At 57.6% G+C, this 17897-nt stretch overlaps 1 protein-coding gene across 1 annotated transcript; it reads left to right on the forward strand.

Moving 5' to 3' along the window:
• Window positions 1-4733: 4733 nt before the first annotated feature.
• Window positions 4734-6743, forward strand: TMEM270 (transmembrane protein 270). Its single transcript, XM_086691925.1, has 3 exons — window positions 4734-4972; window positions 5929-6324; window positions 6427-6743. The coding sequence occupies exons 1-3, from the start codon at window positions 4901-4903 to the stop codon at window positions 6664-6666; spliced, it is 708 nt and encodes a 235-aa protein (XP_086548051.1). The 5' UTR covers window positions 4734-4900; the 3' UTR covers window positions 6667-6743.
• The last annotated feature ends 11154 nt before the right edge of the window (window positions 6744-17897 follow it).

Consider the following 17897-nt stretch of genomic DNA (forward strand, 5'->3'; position numbering starts at 1 on the left):
TCTATCTCTCTCACATGTTGGAATGCATATGAATACAGCCACTATGAAAAACGTATGGAGGTCCTCAGAAAATTAAAAATAGGACTGCTTTATTATCCAGCCATCCCACTTCTGGATATAGAGCCGGAGGAATTGAAATCAGGATCGTGAAAAGATAACTGTACCCCCTTGTTCATTACACCATTCCTCACAATAGGCAAGATATGGAAACAACCTAAACGTCCTTCAGTGGATGGAGGGACATTTTATTTAGGACACAAGAGGTCTAGTAGAGAAAAGGGCAAGCAGGGAGAGGGGCAGTGGTTGAAGATGGGTGGGTGGGAGAATATCCGAGAGAGGTCTAAGTGAGCCAGCAGAAAACAAATACACTAAACACATTGGTTCTTGGGACGCCTGGGTGGCTCAGTCAGTTAAGCGTCCAACTTCAGCTCAGGTCATGATCCCCTGGTTTGTGAATTCGAGCCTCGCATTGGACTCTGTACTGACAATGTGGACCCTGCTTGGGATACTCTCTCTCCCTCTCTCTCTCTCTCTGCCCCTCCCCTGCTTGTGTTCTCTCTCTCTCTCTCTCTCTCTCTCTCTCTCAAATAAATAAAAAAATAAACATATAGGTTCCAAACAAACTGATCAAGAAACAAATTGGTGAAAACTATATTTCCCATTGATGTCTGTTCATATGTTGATTTTTGTACCTCACAGGGGTGGCTTTGCAATCTGTTATTGACATTTATGCATTTTGTCCATTTATCAGAACTTTTATGGGGGGATGACTGTTTTTGAGCACTGGGATGGTTTGGCAACTTTATGTCCTTAAAAAAAACTTTTGGGTGTCTGGCTGGTTTGGTCTTTAAGCATCTGACTTTGGCTCAGTTCATGATCTCACCGTTTGTGAGCTGGAGCCCATCAGGTGAGCCCCACTCCTCTCTCTCTCTCAAAAAAAATAAAATAAAAAAACCACTTTTAAGGCATTTTTATTACTTTTTATGTTAAAAGTTTTTTTAAGGTGTCAATTTGAATCAATTTTAAGGTATATTTGCCCATGTTTTTCTAGAATTTCAAAATTTAGCCTTGGCCTCCAAGTGAGTCACCTAAAAGTGGTTTGGTTGAAATGAATATGTCCACTTATTGGCTTATGAATCAATACAGTGTATGCCCCCTGGAGATAATTTCTTTTCACAAATTTGCATGTGTTTGAAAGCAGTTTTGTCTAACTTGTAGTTTATTTTGTTTCAAAAAATTGTTGAGTCAACTTTTCCTTTTTTAAAAAAATTTTTTTTAATGTTTATTTATTATTGAGAGACAGACACAGAGCGTGAGCTGGGGAGGGGTAGAGAGAGGGGGAGACACAGAATCCGAAGCAGGATCCAGGCTCTGAGCTCTCAGCACAGAGCTCGATGTGGGGCTCGAACTCACGAACAATGAGATCATGACCTGAGCTGAAGTGGGACGCTTAAGCGACTGAGCCACCCAGGTGCCCCACTTTTCAACTTTTCAATGCACAGATGCTGACTTCATTTACCCCAAAGCCTCCAGGCACTGGTGGGGGTGGGGGTGGGGGTGGGGGTGGGGGGCAGGTACTGCTAAAAGCACTTCCCAGACCCTGTTTCATTGACTGCTTCCCACACAACCTCACCTGCTAGATTCTACAAAGTATATCCCAGTTTTACAGATAAAGGAATTTGGGCCGGAAACACAGACCTGTGATTAAGCGTCAGAGGTCTTTTCAAACGGACTCCAAAATCTTGTCCCTTAACCAGGATTAGGTTCCTCCTGAATTCATTATTATTATTATTATTATTATTATTATTTGCAATTAAGTAGCTTCGATAAAGCCATTTTTAGAAAACAAAAAATACAAATTCCAATAAGTATGAAGGCATATTTATCATTGTTGTGTCTTTCTGGGGGGAAAAAAAGAAGTAGATATGAAATAAATATCTATTGGAACATGAAATCATATTGGAACATGAAAGAAAGAAAAAACACGATTATTTCTCGTGGTTTCGCCTCCAACAACCCAGCCATGACAGCACCTGTGCCCCGGGCGAGCTCCTCAGGATGCCCCAAGGTTGTTGTCACAGGGAAACCGGCCTCGCAGACTAACAGGGGACAACACAGCAACCCAAAACTTTCCACCAAGTTCAGCAGCGCGCGCAGGTGCGCCGGGCCCGCGCCCCCGGTGTCTGCTGCCCCCGCGCGGTCGTATTGCCGTCCTGCATCCGCAGGGGAGCACCTGAGCGACCTCGAACGCCAGGAACGAAGCAAGTCCAAAGTGGGCTCCCGGCCCTTCTCTAGCCCTGGGTTCTGAGCTGGGGAAGGGAGTCTGCGCAGGGAGGCATGGGGAGAGGAATGGCGCCCCCTGGCGTCGGGCAAGGCGGCGGCCACTGATAACTGGGCTATCCCACCTGGTCGTCCCCGTTACCCTGCAAGGTGCAGACAGGGCCAGGCGGGGAGGTAGTTATTGCCCAAGGTTACACAGCACAGTAGTGCAAGATGGCCTTGAACCTAGGTGTTGAGAATGAAAGAGGAAGTGGTGGAGGGCTCCCCACCTAAGGATCCGAGTTGATATGGAGCAGTTCTTGCTGCCCTTACACGCAGCCTAGCAGGTAGGGATCTCCAGGCAGGTACTCCTTCATTTGCTCATTAATTCAACAAATATTTGTGGAATTCCTACTGTGCACCTGGCACTGGTCCAGGGATGGGACATCGTAGTGAGCGAAATTCATGGTCCTGGTCTCTGGAGGTGGCTGGGCAGGAAGATGAAGAAGGAAGGCGACCAGGTGACTCTGGGTTTTCTGGCCAATGGTAACCGCGTGGCCGGGACTAGGTCAGGGGAGGCCCTGACCTCTGTCACTGTATTTCCAGCCTTGCAGACCCCTCTGGGTCCCTCCCCTCCTGTGGTCTGGGCAAGCACCGAGCCACAGAGAGGCCTTGCTGAAATCTAACTTGGGGACCAAGCTTGGGAGCTGTTTGAGCTCCCCCCCCCCCCACCCCAGACGCCTTTGCCCTAGTCTCACCTCCTCATGAGCTGAAGGGACTGTCTTGGAGCCCACAGCAACCTCCTTGCCTTGGCTTTTTGATGGCTCTCACTGTGTCATGTAGAATATTCTGTGGCCTATGTGGCCCTTGCCGATCTCACCACTTGCCTTGTGCTCTTCCCTGCCTACCGCTTTATGCTCTAGTAAGACAAAATTGTTTGAATCATGCTGTTCCCTCTGTCTGGACCATCCTTCCCACTTCCTCTGGGAACTTCCTACCCATCCTTCAAAACTTAGCTCAAGGAGGCTTTTCTTTTTTTAAAAAAAAATTAAAAAAAAATTTTTTTAACGTTTATTCATTTTTGAGACAGAGAGAGACAGAGCACGAATGGGGGAGGGTCAGAGAGAGAGGGAGACACAGAATCTGAAACAGGCTCCAGGCTCTGAGCTGTCAGCACAGAGCCCGATGTGGGGCTCAAACTCACGAGCCGTGAGATCATGACCTGAGCCAAAGTCAGACGCTCAACTGACTGAGCCACCCAGGCACCCCACAGGAAGGAGGCCTTTCTGAAGCCCCAGTGACCCCCCATTGCCATAATGTTGCAGCCACAGAGGGTGGGAGGGGGAGAGGCAAGGCAGAGGACAGAGTGGAGGGACTTTGCACGCTGCACCCTCCAGCCCTCAGCTGTTGCCCCAGGAGAGGGAACAAAGGGGCAAACAGGACTGCCCTGGGCAGAGGTCATTCTTTCTGTTCCAGGGATTCATAATGGCAGGCTTCCATGTCCAGTTGGGCAGGTTGTATCCTGCACAAGGTGCCTGGCTGAGGTGGCAGGCGAGGACTGAAATCACGCTGTGTGCAAGGGCTGAGGCGGCGCCCACCCTTCTGATGGGCACAGAGGGGCTGAGTCACTGAGCCCCACACTATGGTAGCCTGTCCAGCAGAGGGAGAGCTTTAAAAACATTTTTTTTTTTTTTTTTTAATTTTTTTTCAACGTTTATTTATTTTTGGGATAGAGAGAGACAGAGCATGAACGGGGGAGGGGCAGAGAGAGAGGGAGACACAGAATCGGAAACAGGCTCCAGGCTCTGAGCCATCAGCCCAGAGCCTGACGCGGGGCTCGAACTCACAGACCGCAAGATCATGACCTGGCTGAAGTCGGACGCTTAACCGACTGCGCCACCCAGGCACCCCTCTTTAAAAACATTTCTAAACGGCGTGAGAGCCTCCTCCTGCAGCCTCCTGGGGCCACCTGCCGGGACCCAGACAGAAAAGCAATGTGAGAAATGCTGGGATCGAGGTTCTGGTTCTCCCAGAATTCTAAGCCTTTGATCCTAATCCCAGCCTCCTGCAAACTTTCAGGGATGCTCCAGGCAGCCTGTGGCCTCCTGGTTGCCCTGAGCGGGCTAGCTCAGCAAACTGTCCCCTTTCCTGCAGTCTCTGCCTCTCTCCTGGATCCCGGGGCCTTTAGGTCAGTACAACTTTCCTCCCCTGTCCCCCTCTAGCAGAGTCTCAGGTATCACGAGGGTCTGAGAGGAAAAGTCACAACCTCATTTTTCCTCTTTGTGACGAGGGCGGGGGTGGGGGAATGGGGAAGGAGCTTTTCCATCTGCCTCCAAATACTGTGTCACCTGTGGCCTTGGGGAATCAAGATTTCTATTTCCCAGGCCTTGAATACTTTGGGATTTCCAGGGATGTGGGCGGGCCAGATATGGAGTCGATGTCCCCAGGGCCGTCTCCAGTCAGGAAGGGGACAGAGCATAGAAGAAAAGTACCCTGCTTTTTGTGCCCTGGAGAGGCGGGAGGCAGGTAAAAGGGGGTCTCTTGTGGCAACTGGGTCCCCACGGTAACTTGGCCCCCACCCTGCGGTATCTGTGAGGTCACCCTCCCTCTCCCAGCTGGACGAAGGGGAGAAGGGCCAGACATGGAGGCCGTTCCTCCTGTCAGATGCAGCCTCTTGGGGATTCTGCTGCTGGTGGTGAAGCTCTCGGTGCTGGTGAGTGGGGAACGGGGGTCACTGGGGGGGTCCACCCAGCCATCCACAGCCACCTCAGGGCTGTTGGAGCCCATGGGCCTGGCCCAACCTGTAGAACTGGGTGACTGCCCGCCTGCCTGGAGTAATCTGACAGCTCTCAGGAGCCCCATCCCTAAGCCACAGTGCCCACGGTGGGGCACATGGCCACCCCCAGATGGCTGTCTCCTGCATCGTCCCCTAGGGCTCCAGGTGGTCCTCTGGACAGTGGCACATGAGGTCCAGACAGAGGGGATTGGCGTTACTCAGGGCTGGGGGCTTTAGGGCTCTGGTGAGGGACTGGCTGTTCAGCCCCAGGACTCAGGTGGAGCTTTCCCGTTTACAGACTCTTTCCCTACCCAAGCTCACTCTTTTCTCCCAGTGGATGGGAGACATCATATCCACCCTGTCACCCAGGACAGAAGCCTGGAGATCTTCTTGGGGCCCTCCCTCTCCTTCACCCCTCTCCATAGCGTGACAGTGATGCCCTCATGCCTCACATCTCTCTACCCCCTGGCTGCCCTCTGCCCCCCAGCTGCCCTCAACAGACAACTGGTGGGCAGGAAAGCCCAGGCGCTTGGGAGAAAAAACTGCCCAGGGTTCAAATCCTGCAGGATCAGAGGGCTGGGGGGATGGTCACTCCTTATGTAATAATTAATAATAATAATAATAATAAATCAGCTTCCTTCAGTCTAGAGTATTGTAAATAATCACTTAAGTCCAAGGGAAAAAAAAATGAAAGGTAATACGAAACACCTTCTACAGTCCCCACCTGAGAGTGGAGTCCTTAGCGGCGGGCAGATGAGGATCATTCTTGTTGGGGAAACTGAGGCCTCGAGGGAAGGAGGCCCGGTAGCCCCACCCCCTATGGCAAAACCCGGGGCAGGCAGGGTCCCTGCCCCGGGTGGGTGACGATGGGCTGGCTCTCCCTGCTCCCGCAGCTGGTCCAGAACCGCATCCACCTCTACAATTTCCTGCTTCTGAAGATTGTCTTCTTCAACCGCTGGCTGTCGGGGCTGGCCCAGGAGGCCTGGGGGTCCTGCCTCCCCGAGGCCCGCCCACCCCCTGGGCTTGCAGCCAGCCCCGTGGGCCGGGTGCTACAGGCCGGGCTGGCACCGATGGCAGTCCCCGTGTGGCTGGCGTGGGCCGGCGTGCTGGGCTGTGTGCGGGCCTCGGGCCTGGCCTGGAAGCAGCTAGGCCTGTCCGCGGCCACCTGCAGGGAGCTGCTTCTGTCGTGTCTACACAGCCTGACGCCGGTAGTGTTGCTGCTGTTGCTGCTGACCAGGAGGCTGTGCCAGAGGGCCCATGGCCGCAGCGTGGTCTGGTTGCTCAGCAAGGTGGGCTGCTGAGGGCAGGCCTGGGGCACTGGGCAAGGCACTGGGGCGATGCCACCCTGCGAGCTCCTGGTGGCCAGCCGCCCATCCGCTTATCCCCTCCAGGCTCTGCTGGACAAGTGTGCGGTGCCCGAGCTCCTGGCTCTGCTGAAGCGTCTGTACTGGTGGGTGGAGAACGCAGCCGCGCTCACCTCCTGGCACCTGGCCTATCTCGTCGCCTGGACCACTTGCCTTGCCTCCCGCCTGCTGCAGGCTGCCTTTGAGCACACGGCCCAGCTGGCCCAGGCTCAGGAAATTGAGCCCCAGGAGGGCTCAGGGCCCGTGTCCGAGTCCCCCACTCCCTGAGCGCCCGGGCCCCGAGGCTGGGCCAGCCCTGTCAGAGCATGGGACCCCTGGAGAATTAAAGTGTGTCCCCATCTGCCTTTCTGGATCTGGTCTGGCCTTCTCGCTCCGTGCCCTTCTTCTTTACTGGTGTGTGTGTGTGTGTGTGCGCACACGTGCACGCGTGCCCTAGGGCTGCCTCTCGGAAGGAAATCGCACTCTGTGGGCACCTGATATATGCCAGATGACCCTCTCAGACACTTTACATACATGATTTTGTTTAAATCTCCTAACATCACAGGCATCAGGTTTGATTAGCTCAATTTTCCAGATGAGAAAATTGAGCCTCAGAAGGGTTGAACATTCCCAAGATCCCAGAGTAAGTCAGGGAAAGTTCCAGCAGTGGAACTAGATTTTTTTTTGTTTTTCAGAACCTCTAACCTTCTCTAGGTCTGTGCCCCTGATTCTCAGGGCTTTAAGGGACATGAGTTGTTAGAGACTCTGGCCTCTGGGGGGTGCCAAGGCCTCACATTTCAGAGATTTAGAAAGTTCCTTTTGAGACGCAGTTCCTCCTGAGCCGGTCTGCAGCTAGCCCATCCATTCATTTACACTCTTAGCCACTCAGTTTCCCACTCATCCATCCATCCATCCATCCATCCACCTATCCATCCATCTATCCATCCATCCATCCACCCATCCAACCATCTGTCCATCCATCCATCCATGTGCCCATCTGCCCATCCATCCACCCATCCAACCATCTGTCCATCCAACCATCTGTCCATCACATCCATCCATCCATCCATCCACCCATCCAACCATCTGTCCATCCAACCATCTGTCCATCACATCCATCCATCCATCCATCCATCCATCCATGTGCCCATCTGCCCATCCATCCATCCATCCATCCGTCCATCTGCCCACCCCCTCATCCATTCATTCCTTGCCTGCTTACCCAACCACCTACTTACCATCCATCTACCACTCATCCACAAATCCATCCACAGATCCATCCATCTATCCATCTCCTCCAGGGAGAGGGAAACATCCCAAATCTCAGCCAATCTGAGCTGGGCAAGCTCAGGCTATAGTGGGTCAGACACCCACCCTGTCCTTAAGCCAGGGATTCTGTGAGAGGAGGGGAAAGGATGGTTTCATGGGAGTTAGCAATCACCCTCCACTCACTCCCAAGCCCGAGGGTGGTGTGAGGGTGGGCAGACATTCCAGACAATTCTGTCCTATGTTCGCCTTCTGCGTTCTGGTTCCCAGGGAAATTAAGGCCAGATTCCTGCCCTGTCTCCCATATGAACCTGCAGATGGCCCAGGGTAGGTGGGGGGGGAGGGGGAACTTCTGGGACCTTTCCCTGAGTCTGAGGAGCAGGCTTGGCCTGCCCGTGGGGGGAGACATCTGAAGGGCTCCCATCTGGCCAGCGAGGCAGAACATCTGCTGGGAAGGAGGGCCCTCGAGGCCTTGGTGCTGGAGTAAATGTGACTGGGATTCCAGAACACACGATGTGCAGGGAAAGCTGGGCGCTGAAGTGTGTGAAGTTGGCTCACCGCTGAGGCTGGGGACTCAGGGAATGGGAAGGAGGCCCCAGGGCAGTCATCTGGAGCTGCATGGGTCTTGAGCTGCCAGGGACCAAGGTGGTGCTTGACAGGACTGTGGCCTGTGGGGCTTGGGGTACTGGCAGCAAGGGAGGGGGGCAGGCGGAGCGGGGTCTCAAGGGCGAAAGGGGACAAGAAGGGTGGTGGGCTTGCACATGGTGGGGGCAGGGAGGGGGGGAAGGGACAGAAGCCAGGAGGGGGCTGGGCGATGGGCTGGAGGCCGGGACCAGCAGGCAGGCTTGCATAGCCCTGGCCAGCGGCTACTGGCCAGACTGCATATGTAATACTAGTATTTTTCCTTTTACTAAATTAAAAAAAAAGTATTTTATGTTTATTTATTTTTGAGAGAGAGAGAGAGAGAGACAGACTGCAAGCGGGAGAGGGGTCAGAGAGAGAGGGAGGCACAGAATCTGACTTTGGCTCCAGGCTCCGAGCTGTCAGCACAGAGCCCAACGCGGGGCTTGAACCCACAAACTGTGAGATCGTGACCCGAGCCAAAGTCAGATGCTTAAACAACTGAGCCACCCAGGCGCCCCTCCTTCTAAACTTTTACAAAATCACCCACAATTCGGACGTGTTAAGGTAAAAATGCGTCCTTCCTCCTTGGTTCAAAACTTGAGAGAAAAAAGGCTCCTTTCTGGCCGTGAGTCGTTGCATCCATGCAAACCTGCACGCGTGCTCACACGACACATCTGTAGAGGGGTCTCTGGCAGGGACCCCACCGAACCATGCACGTCAGTAGGCGACAGACTTTTCTGCCTTTGACGACCTGCCACGCACCCTTTCCCGAGGCGGTCCGCGTGGACGTCTTGTCCTTTCGAATGGCTGCACTGAGCTCTCAGGGCAGCTTCCAGTTCGGCCCTTCCCACCCTGGGGTTCTGGAGGGGATGAGCCCCAGAGGAACGGCCTGGGGGCAGCGAGGGGTGCAGGTGGGAGGTGGCCCCGGTCCCGGAGAGCTCCTCTCTGACTCTCCACCTGCCACATGCTCCGGTCTTGGGGTTGACGTCTCTGGGGCTTAAGGGACCGGCGCCGGGGCCGTTGGCCAAGGCTGGCAGAGGGCGAGGGCCTCACCTGGCCTTGGACCCGGGGTGCAGGGTGGGGCCGACAGACCAGCCGGGACTCAGGACGCTGCTGCCCTGAGCGTGCCCATCTGCTCAGCTTGCCCCCCACAAACAGCCGGCCCCCACATCCTTGGCTGCTGGCAGGAAGGAGGCCCCAGCTGGCAAAGGCCCGACGTGTACTTTCCACATAGGGGCTCTGCAGGGGGGCCTGCAGTGTGGCTGCCTGGGCTAAGTGCCCACTAAGTACCTCAAGGCCGGGAAGGTAGAGTAGGTCCGAAGGCAGATTGGGAACCCATCCTTTGGGCTGCTGTGGCTGGGAAGGCTTCCTGAAGGAGGGGGCATTGGAACTGGGTTTACAAGAGAGGCATGTACCACAGGCCCTGCGCTCTGGCCCCAGATCAGCACTGTCAGGCTCTTAACCTCTCTGGACCTGGGTTTCTCCCTGCTGTTGCTGATATGTGCCCAGGGAAGGGCCCCCCACTGGGTTTTAGGACACGGGCTGACGCCGAGTCTGCCCCGGGCAGCGTCCAGGCTGGGGAGCTGGGGCAGCTCTGAGCAAGGGGAGGCTTGTGAGAGGTGACGGCCTTCCCGCCCTGAGGCCAGGGCCCGAGGAGAAGGTTCCGTAGGGCTGGCCTGCTTCTTCCTGTGACTTAGATGAAGTTCTGCCCTCTCTGGGCCTCGGTTTCCGTGTCTGTGACCAGATGATCCCCCATGAACTAGCCAGCACTCGACGGGGCCCCACGGACCCAGACGCTTCAGCGGGGAGGTGGTCTTGAGCAGGGGGAGCTGGGTCTACGTGTGCACCCTACTCGAGCTGGGGCCTGGCTCCGTGGAACTACACGTCTAAGCCTTGGCTGTAAGTCCTCCGGGGCTTTCTGAGGCCCTGGCATCCGGGGACTGGGGTTTGGGAGAAAAGAGGGAAGGCAAGACCCTGCCCCTGGTTGCCCCTCGCACGCAGTGGGCAGATCAGAGGCCTTGGAGTCAGAAGGCCTCAGGGGTTTGAATCCTGGATCCACAGCTTCCTGGCTGCATAACCTTAGGCAAGTCCCTGAACCCTGTGAGCCTCAGTTTCCCCACCTATGAACAGGCATGATCACAGCACGTCCGGCCTCGCAGGACCGTCATCGGGTCTGTGCGTGAGGCAGGAGGGACTGGGTACCCCAGCTCCCTCTGCTGCCTTCCCAGGGGCTGCGGATCCCCGTTCTGAGGCCTAGGGCAAGGGCGGTCAGTCCATCTGCCTCAGGCTTCTGTGTGTGTGTGTGTGGAGGGGCCCTGGCCCGCCGGAGGAAAACAAGTGGGGGGCAGTGAGGAGGGGGGGGACTGTGGGCAGGGTGGGGGGAATTGGCTGAAGGGCCGGCCAGCAGCTCCACGCAATCTGTCTGCTATGCAGTCCCGGGCCTGGCCTGTATTTATTTATGCTGAGCGTATATTTATATCAGCCCCTTTCTCATTAATAGGGCAGGAAATGGCTGGAATTGTTACATACCTGGCCGCCCAGGGGTCCCGCTCCGCCAAGGCACACAGGGCGCTGGCTGCCCGGCCACGACTGCGAGGGGCCCCCTCCTCAGTCCCCGGCCTGAGTCCCTGGCCTTTCACTGACCTCGCTTTGCATCGACCCCCCTTCGCTTCCTTGAGTTCCTACTCCGTGCTCCCCCCACCCCCGCCCAGCATACAGCCCTGGGAAAAGCGGGTTCATTTTCTGGCTGTTCCCTGTCCCCCAGCTCCTGGCCCCCTCCCGACCTCAGGGGAGACAGAAGTGTGAGGTGCCGTCCAGGTCCAGCTTACAGAATGGGGGAGCACTGGGCAGACGGAAGGCAGAGCTTCGAGTGAGAAATCAGGGTCCCCTGATTTGGGCATGGGGTCCTGGAGCCCTGGGGTGGGGTGCGGGCAGAAGAGAAAGTGACGGGGTGGCGAGAGCCCTCCCGAGGTCCCCGGGGCTCTGCTCCCCAGCAAAGCCAGGCTACACGTCCACCAGGATGCACCCTGCAGGTCATAGGACCCCCGTGCATCCGACAGGGGCCCGACAGGGGCTGGGGGCTTGTCCTCGTCCCGTCCTCCTGGCCACCGTGGCCAACCGAGGCTTCCCTGCCGGCGGCCCAGCAGCCCCCTCCCTGGCCTCCACGGCTGCACTCGGAAGCAAGCCAGAGTCTGTTGGGCCTGGGCCCCAGGTGGGGCTGCCGGGGCTGAGAGGCGCGGCCCCCTCCCCAGAACGCTCTCCTGACATGACCAATTCGTTTCTGTGCCTCGGCCCGCTCCCCCAGCCGGTCTCCCCCCACCCCCCCAGGCCGGGCCGTGCTGTCCTGCTGTCCCTCCCCTGGGTGGCTTTGCTGGGGTGGGGTTAGAAGGAGCCTGCGGGGGGCGCCTGGGTGGCACAGTCGGTTAAGCGTCCGACTTCAGCCAGGTCACGATCTCGCGGTCCGTGAGTTCGAGCCCCGCATCAGGCTCTGGGCTGATGGCTCAGAGCCTGGAGCCTGTTTCTGATTCTGTGTCTCCCTCTCTCTCTGCCCCTCGCCCGTTCATGCTCTGTCTCTCTCTGTCCCAAAAATAGATAAACGTTGAAAAAAAAAATTAAAAAAAAAAAATTAAAAAAAAAAAAAAGAGAAAAGAAAAAAAAAAAAAAAAAGAAGGAGCCTGCGGGATGCCCACCTGCCCTGGGAGGGGGGGGGGGGCGGTAGCTGTGCCTGTTACCCTGCCCGCAGCTGGGGCCCACGAGCTGTATCCACTCAGAGCCTTTTCCTAGGCCGGGTCTCCTGGTGGCTCCCCTGTGCTCAGCTGGGCCTGGCCTCCGACTTCTGCCCCCTGCAGCCTCAGTGCCCTCCCGGCTCAGAGGCCAGAGCGGGGCCAGTGTGCAGATATGGTGACTAAAGCTTAGAGGCGAGGGCCTTTCCTGAGGGCCTGCCCTTTGCCCTCACCCCGCGCCGTCAGCAGTACATCTAGGGCCTGGGGCAAGGGGGTGGGAGGGGGGCGGCTCCTGACCTTGAGGAGGGGACACTGAGAACCTCCAGTGCTCTAGGCCGGAGCCCCCCCGGGTGGTGGGAGCGGCTGCTGCATGCCTGGGGCTCAGGCAGGGGTCTCTGGGTTTGTGGCCGTCCCACCATAAAGGGCAGATGTGCTATATGGGGACAGGAGAGCCAGGCCCCAGGTAGAGCGCCACGCCCGGGTTCCTTCTCCCCAGACGCACAGCCCCACGTCCGAGCCCGAGCCCTGGCCAGCGACAGGTGCCTGGTGCTCCTCCGGCCCTGCCTGGCTCTGCCTGGCCTGGCCAGGTGGTCTCCGACAGGTGGCTCCTCTGGGAGCTGCCCGTTTGGAAGATGAGGACCCCACACCCTGCACGGGAGCTGTGAGGCCCCGATGAGGCAGGTGAGGGGCTCACACAGGATCCGGCACATGGTGGGTGCTCAGCAAATAGGAATATCTCTTCTGTCACCTCCACGTGGCGGCTAAGTGCCTGGGGCCTGGGGCTCAGCGGTCAGCTCGGGTCCTCTGCTCGGCCGTGTTCCCGTCCCTCCACGTCCCAAATGGACGAGGGGGGAGGCTGAGGGGCGGCCAGCTCCTCGGAGATTCCCCTGGGGCTGGACTATGTCGCCCACCCCACAGACCCCATCTCAAAGGTCAGGGCAGTGTCTCCTCCCGATGCTTGAACTAGGAGGTCCAGGTCACCTAACTGTGGGAGCCTGGGAGCATCTGTGTGGGAGGGAGAGGCAAGCATCTGTCCCTGAAGTGTCCTCTCCCTCAGACCCTCTGCTTCAAGTTGGGGTCCTGCCTGTCCCTGGCTTGTGTGACCCTGGACAGGTCATTGGGCCGTCCCTGCTCATGCAATGAGGCGTAAGCCTTCAGGCTCTGTGGCTCCTGAGTCAGAGTCAGAACCCCTCTTGACCCTGGGGTTTGGGGTGCTGGAGAGGGTAAGTGTGGAGGCCCCTTGTTCCAGCCCCCGAAGCCCCAGGCCCCCACGTCCGGCTGCTGCAGCTGAGCGCTGCAGGGAATAGATAGACCTTGGGGATAGACCGCATCCATCTGGAGCTGTGTCCGCCCCCACCCCAGACCCACATCTGGAGCCCAAAGCCGGCTAGCCGGCTAAACATGGAGCATCTGGGCCCCGAAGAGCCTGCTCCCAGGTTAATGCGGCCCATCTGGGCCCCTGGTTGCTGCTCCGCCCTGTCTCCACAGCGGATGCTGGCGCACATCTGGAGGGCTGGAGCCCTGTGGTCGCTCCGCCTTCCCTTGCTGCCTGGGGTTCCCTCCCCGAGGCCGGGGTCTTACGCACAGAGGGCTCATTCTTCCTTTCTGGATGACACGGCTCCTAGGACTTCCCCTGGGAGCTGCCTCGGGAGTAGCCCAGTTTTGACATAACGTGGACACATGTCCCTTGCCAGAAGTGGTGACAGCTGCCACTCTGCAGCAACTCACCCTGCAGCCCTTGGCATCGCTTGAAAGAGCCTCTGGGGCCCCCAGCGTCATCTGCCCGCCTGCCCCTCCCCACGGCGCCCAGGGTGCCGCGGGGCGTGTCACTAGCTCTGGGGGACCATCCTGGGTCCCTGTCACGAAGCCCACCTCACACGCTGTGTCTGGCTGTCACTTCCCTTCTCTTCCTCAATTCCCAGCCAATGGGGGTGCTCAGCAGGATGGGGGCAGACGTCTCCCCAGAGGCCCCAGACTCAGAGAGGAGAGCTTAGAAAAGGAGGTTGCCCGAGGGAAGCAGGCTGCCATGCAGCACAGACTTCGTGGGGGCAGCCAGGGGGGAGGGACGCAGGCCTGGGTTGGAGGAAACTTGTGGGTCATGGGAATTGCCCAGTGGAGGCCTGGACTGGTTCCTCCTCAGACTGCCCTTCTGACCTCAATGGGGACATGGGGCCCTAATGAGTAAGGCGTAGGAGCCTTGTCACTGTCATTGGGCTAGTGAGCTCCTAGCGCCAGGCCCAAGCCCCATTATTCCAAGATTCTAGGCTTCTGAAATGCTGCCTTCTCAGACTCTGAGCTTCCTGTGACCGGAGGTACAAACAGCTACCAGGTACATAGGACGGAGGGAGGAAGCAGGGGGGGGGAGAGCGCCCTGAGAATGCAGGCAAGTGTCTCTAGCCTGTGGCCTGGGCCGAAGGCCTTGCTGTCTCCCTGCCCGGAATGCTCTCTGCTCCGCCACTGGCCCAGCCTCCGAGGCCTGGGGGTGTGAGCACAGAGCCCGCCGATTTTGCATCCTGTGGTCAAGCTTTATCAGAGCATCACTGGCCCCAGTTGAAAGGAATCCTTCAATGCCGTAGCCTCCAGCCCGGAGGACCCGGGGCATCAGGCAGTTGAAACCGCAGAGCTTCATGCCTCCTTCTCTGCCTCCTTTACCCACGGAAAATTTGACTCAACAAACATTCAAGACGGAGACACAAATTAAAAAAATCACAAGGGGTAGCATTTATTGAGTCTTTACTGCGGGCCAGATACCGTTCTGAGGGCTTTGCTTGTGTTAACTCATTCCAGCCTCCCTTGTGAGGGAGGTACCGTTGTTATCACCGACCCATTTTCCAGACGGGGAGCCTGAGGCTTCAGGTCCGCTTAGCCTTTGGGTGGCAGAGCTGGGTTCAAATCAGGCAGTCTGGCTCCAAAGCCCGGTCCTTGACCACTGCTCCTCATTGCCTCTCTGCATGTGGGCAGGCACGGGTTGGGGGTGGGATATGGAGACAGAGATGGAGAAGGGACAGAGTGAGGCAGAGACAGGGGTGGGTTTTAGGTCCTGGCAAGTGATGCTGCTGTCCCCAGCCCAGGAGGAGAAGCACCACCAGCTCATCCACAGGGACCATCTTGTCCCGTCTCCCCAGGCCCTTGCGTGAGGTGTCCAGGCACGAGGAAAAGTTCCTGCCTCGTCAAGGCCTCCAAAGTCCAACAGAGAGAGATTTTGTATTATTATCTGAGTCCTGCCGGCCAGGGAGAGAGCTGCTTCGTCTGGCCGTTCTAGAAGGCAGGTGTCTGGGGCTGTGATGGTCAGCCTTAGGCCCACCTGCTGTGCTAGGTCTTTTGGGGGGACACCTGGTTCTGAGGTGGGGGCACTGTCTGCGGGGTCACTTAGAGCTTCTGGGGCTGTGGCTGGGGGTCTCTATGAATGTGCGTGTGTCGGGGGAGGGGCTCCCTCTCTCTGCTTCTGCCACCATCTGACCTGCCTGGGGAATTAAGCAGACAGAGGGAGGAGGGGGCATTCTGGGACCATTGGTGTCATCTCTGGCCTCCTCTGACTGACACCCCTTGTCCCACAGCTACCTTCCGACAAACTCACTGGGTGAGGCTTGTGCCAAGTACCGTGGGGAGGACTTTGTCCTGATGTAATATCTCAGTCCCCACAACCGTGGCAGGAAGGGATCATGCTTATCCCCATTTTACAGATGCAGAAACTGAGGCTCAGAGCCAGTAAATCACTTGTCCACATGGCTGACAAGAAATTCAAACCCAGGCCTGTCTGACTGCTCTCACTGAGCCCCTAAGTCCCATCCGGGCCCAGAGGGCTGGGGAGAAACCATTTCCCAGACTCCAGGGGCTGACCCATGCTTCCCAGATTCCCTGCCTGACACCCCTATTCCCTAGCTGGCTGGTTTCAAGGGGGCTCAGCCGGGACTTGGGGGCCCGGCTGAGTGCCAAGGGGGAGGACAATACGAGTAACAGGAGTGGAACCCCTCTCGGAAGTGGGGGGAGGGCAGCCCAGGCCAGGCAGGCAGGGCTTTCTAGATGGACTGGGTCTCAGGTTCCATGGGATGGGGTGGGCAGCGGTGGTGGGGAGAGGTCACCCAGGCCATGCTTTCTGCATGCATTTGAGACTCTGTGGTCCAGGCCTGTGTGGGGAGACCGAGGCAGGAAGGACGGATGTTGGTCTTGTCCTTCGTCCTAGGGGACTTGGCTCTCTCCGGGGGGGTGGGGGTGGGGGGGACTCTGGCCTGAGGAGAAAGGAAGTGGAGGAGGCTCTTGCTAAGACCTAGATTAACTGGACTCTACACGGTTGAACTTGGCAAGAGGAGGAAGCTGCTGGTTCAGCCCAGAAGGCACCTCCCTCCTCCACCCTGGGCAGGCTGCGGGTGCCGGAAGGGGCGGTGGACTCTGTGCCCCCGCCTCGGGCTGCAGACCCCCAGCAGGCCTCCCCAACCCGGGGTGCTGTCCTTCGACGCCCAGCGTGTCACCCAGGCCTCACGGAACGCCCGAGTCAGATGGGGAAGCTAGTAGCTTGGGGGAGAGCCCAGAGCCCTCTGCTGCCACTTGCCAAGGTCCCAGTGCCTGGACCACTTATTCGGGGTCCATCCTGGTCCCCAGGACCAAGTCTCCCTGGGCCTCAATGCTCTGGATGGGAACCTGGGTGCCTAGGATAAGAGACTGGTTTCCACGGTGGCCTTTGAAGGCCTGTGGATCACTTTGGCCACCACTCATTACCCCGTCCCCCAGGATGGGGGGTCCGGCCCTGGTCTAGGCTCCTGGGCTGGGACGAAGTTTCTACACATGCCTCTGGACTATCAGGTCAGTGGCTTTGTCAGCTGGCCCAAGAGACGCTGCCTCTGGCCTCACTGCGGGTGCTTGTCATTCCCTCCTGGGGGGCTGCTGACCCGTGGGCCCTGGTGCTGGGTCTGCAAGGGCGTCATTAGCATGCCCTCTCCTTCCCCACCTTGGGACGGGCCCTCAGGAGCCCCGTCCCGCCATTCACAGCCCGGGGGGAGGGGATGATTATTAGCAGGTGCTCACAGTGGTAGAGGCCTGTCCACCTTCGAGGTCTGCCCAGGGTGCCCAGCTCCCCCTCTGCTTCCTTCCTCCCAACGAAGATTTGGGCAAAGGGCTCTGGCCATTCTCTCGGTTCACAAACACTCTGGCAGCCTCCTTGGTGACAAGCCCCGGGCTGGGCAGCAGAAATCCTTGCCCTGGGTGAGTCCTGGTCGTGCTGTTAGAGGTTCTAGGGCCTCGGATCACCTACCTCCTGCCTCTGGCCTCAGTTTCCCTTTCTGAGGAACAGGGTTGGATTTGAGATGTTCAACAGAACCTTCTGGCTCTTGCTGAGGTGAAGCCCACCCCTCACCCAACTGTCCAAAGCCCATCATCCACCCACCCCCATTCCCAAGGTCCTGCGACTGCCCGACCAGTCCCCAGGCTGTGCCCGTGACCCTCTTTCCAGTCTCGCGCCCTGTGGGCCTTGTTACCAACAGCGAGAGAGAGTGAGAGCGAGAGAGCGTCTTCTTGCCTTGCTCTCTCTTCAAAGCTAAGCAGCGGGGAGCCCGTCAGGGAGCAAATCCTCCCAGGCAAACGAGGCCAGTCAACAAACAGGCGACCAGGACAACAAGGAAAGATTACGAAACTCAGATTCAGGGAAAGAGGCCACTCCAAGCCTCTCTCTGGGACAGGGGGCGGCGAAATTGGGCCAGGCCTGTGGGTCAGAGCCTGCCTGGCCCGGACTATTTTTGTACTGTCTGGGGGGTGGGGGCTGATGAAATCCCAGCTGCATTTCACCAAAACACTTTCCCCTTAAGCCCGAGCTCCATGTGGTTCAAATTCATTGTCACTTAACTCATCACTCAAGGCTCTGAGCCGCACCCCCCTCCCCCCCCCCCCCCAGAAAGACAAAAACACAGTCTCTGG

Source organism: Puma concolor, chromosome E3 (genome assembly GCF_028749965.1).
Source record: "Puma concolor isolate L17-30 chromosome E3, mPumCon1.1.hap2, whole genome shotgun sequence".
Classification (NCBI taxonomy): Eukaryota; Metazoa; Chordata; class Mammalia; order Carnivora; family Felidae; genus Puma; species Puma concolor.

Bases quoted from the DNA above. Each gene is read 5' to 3' on its own strand.
- TMEM270 (XM_086691925.1), top strand. From the start codon at position 4,901: ATGGAGGCCGTTCCTCCTGTCAGATGCAGCCTCTTGGGGATTCTGCTG. The intron at 4,973-5,928 runs GTGAGTGGGGAA...CTGCTCCCGCAG, and splicing joins TGGTGAAGCTCTCGGTGCTG to CTGGTCCAGAACCGCATCCA. The intron at 6,325-6,426 runs GTGGGCTGCTGA...TATCCCCTCCAG, and splicing joins TGGTCTGGTTGCTCAGCAAG to GCTCTGCTGGACAAGTGTGC.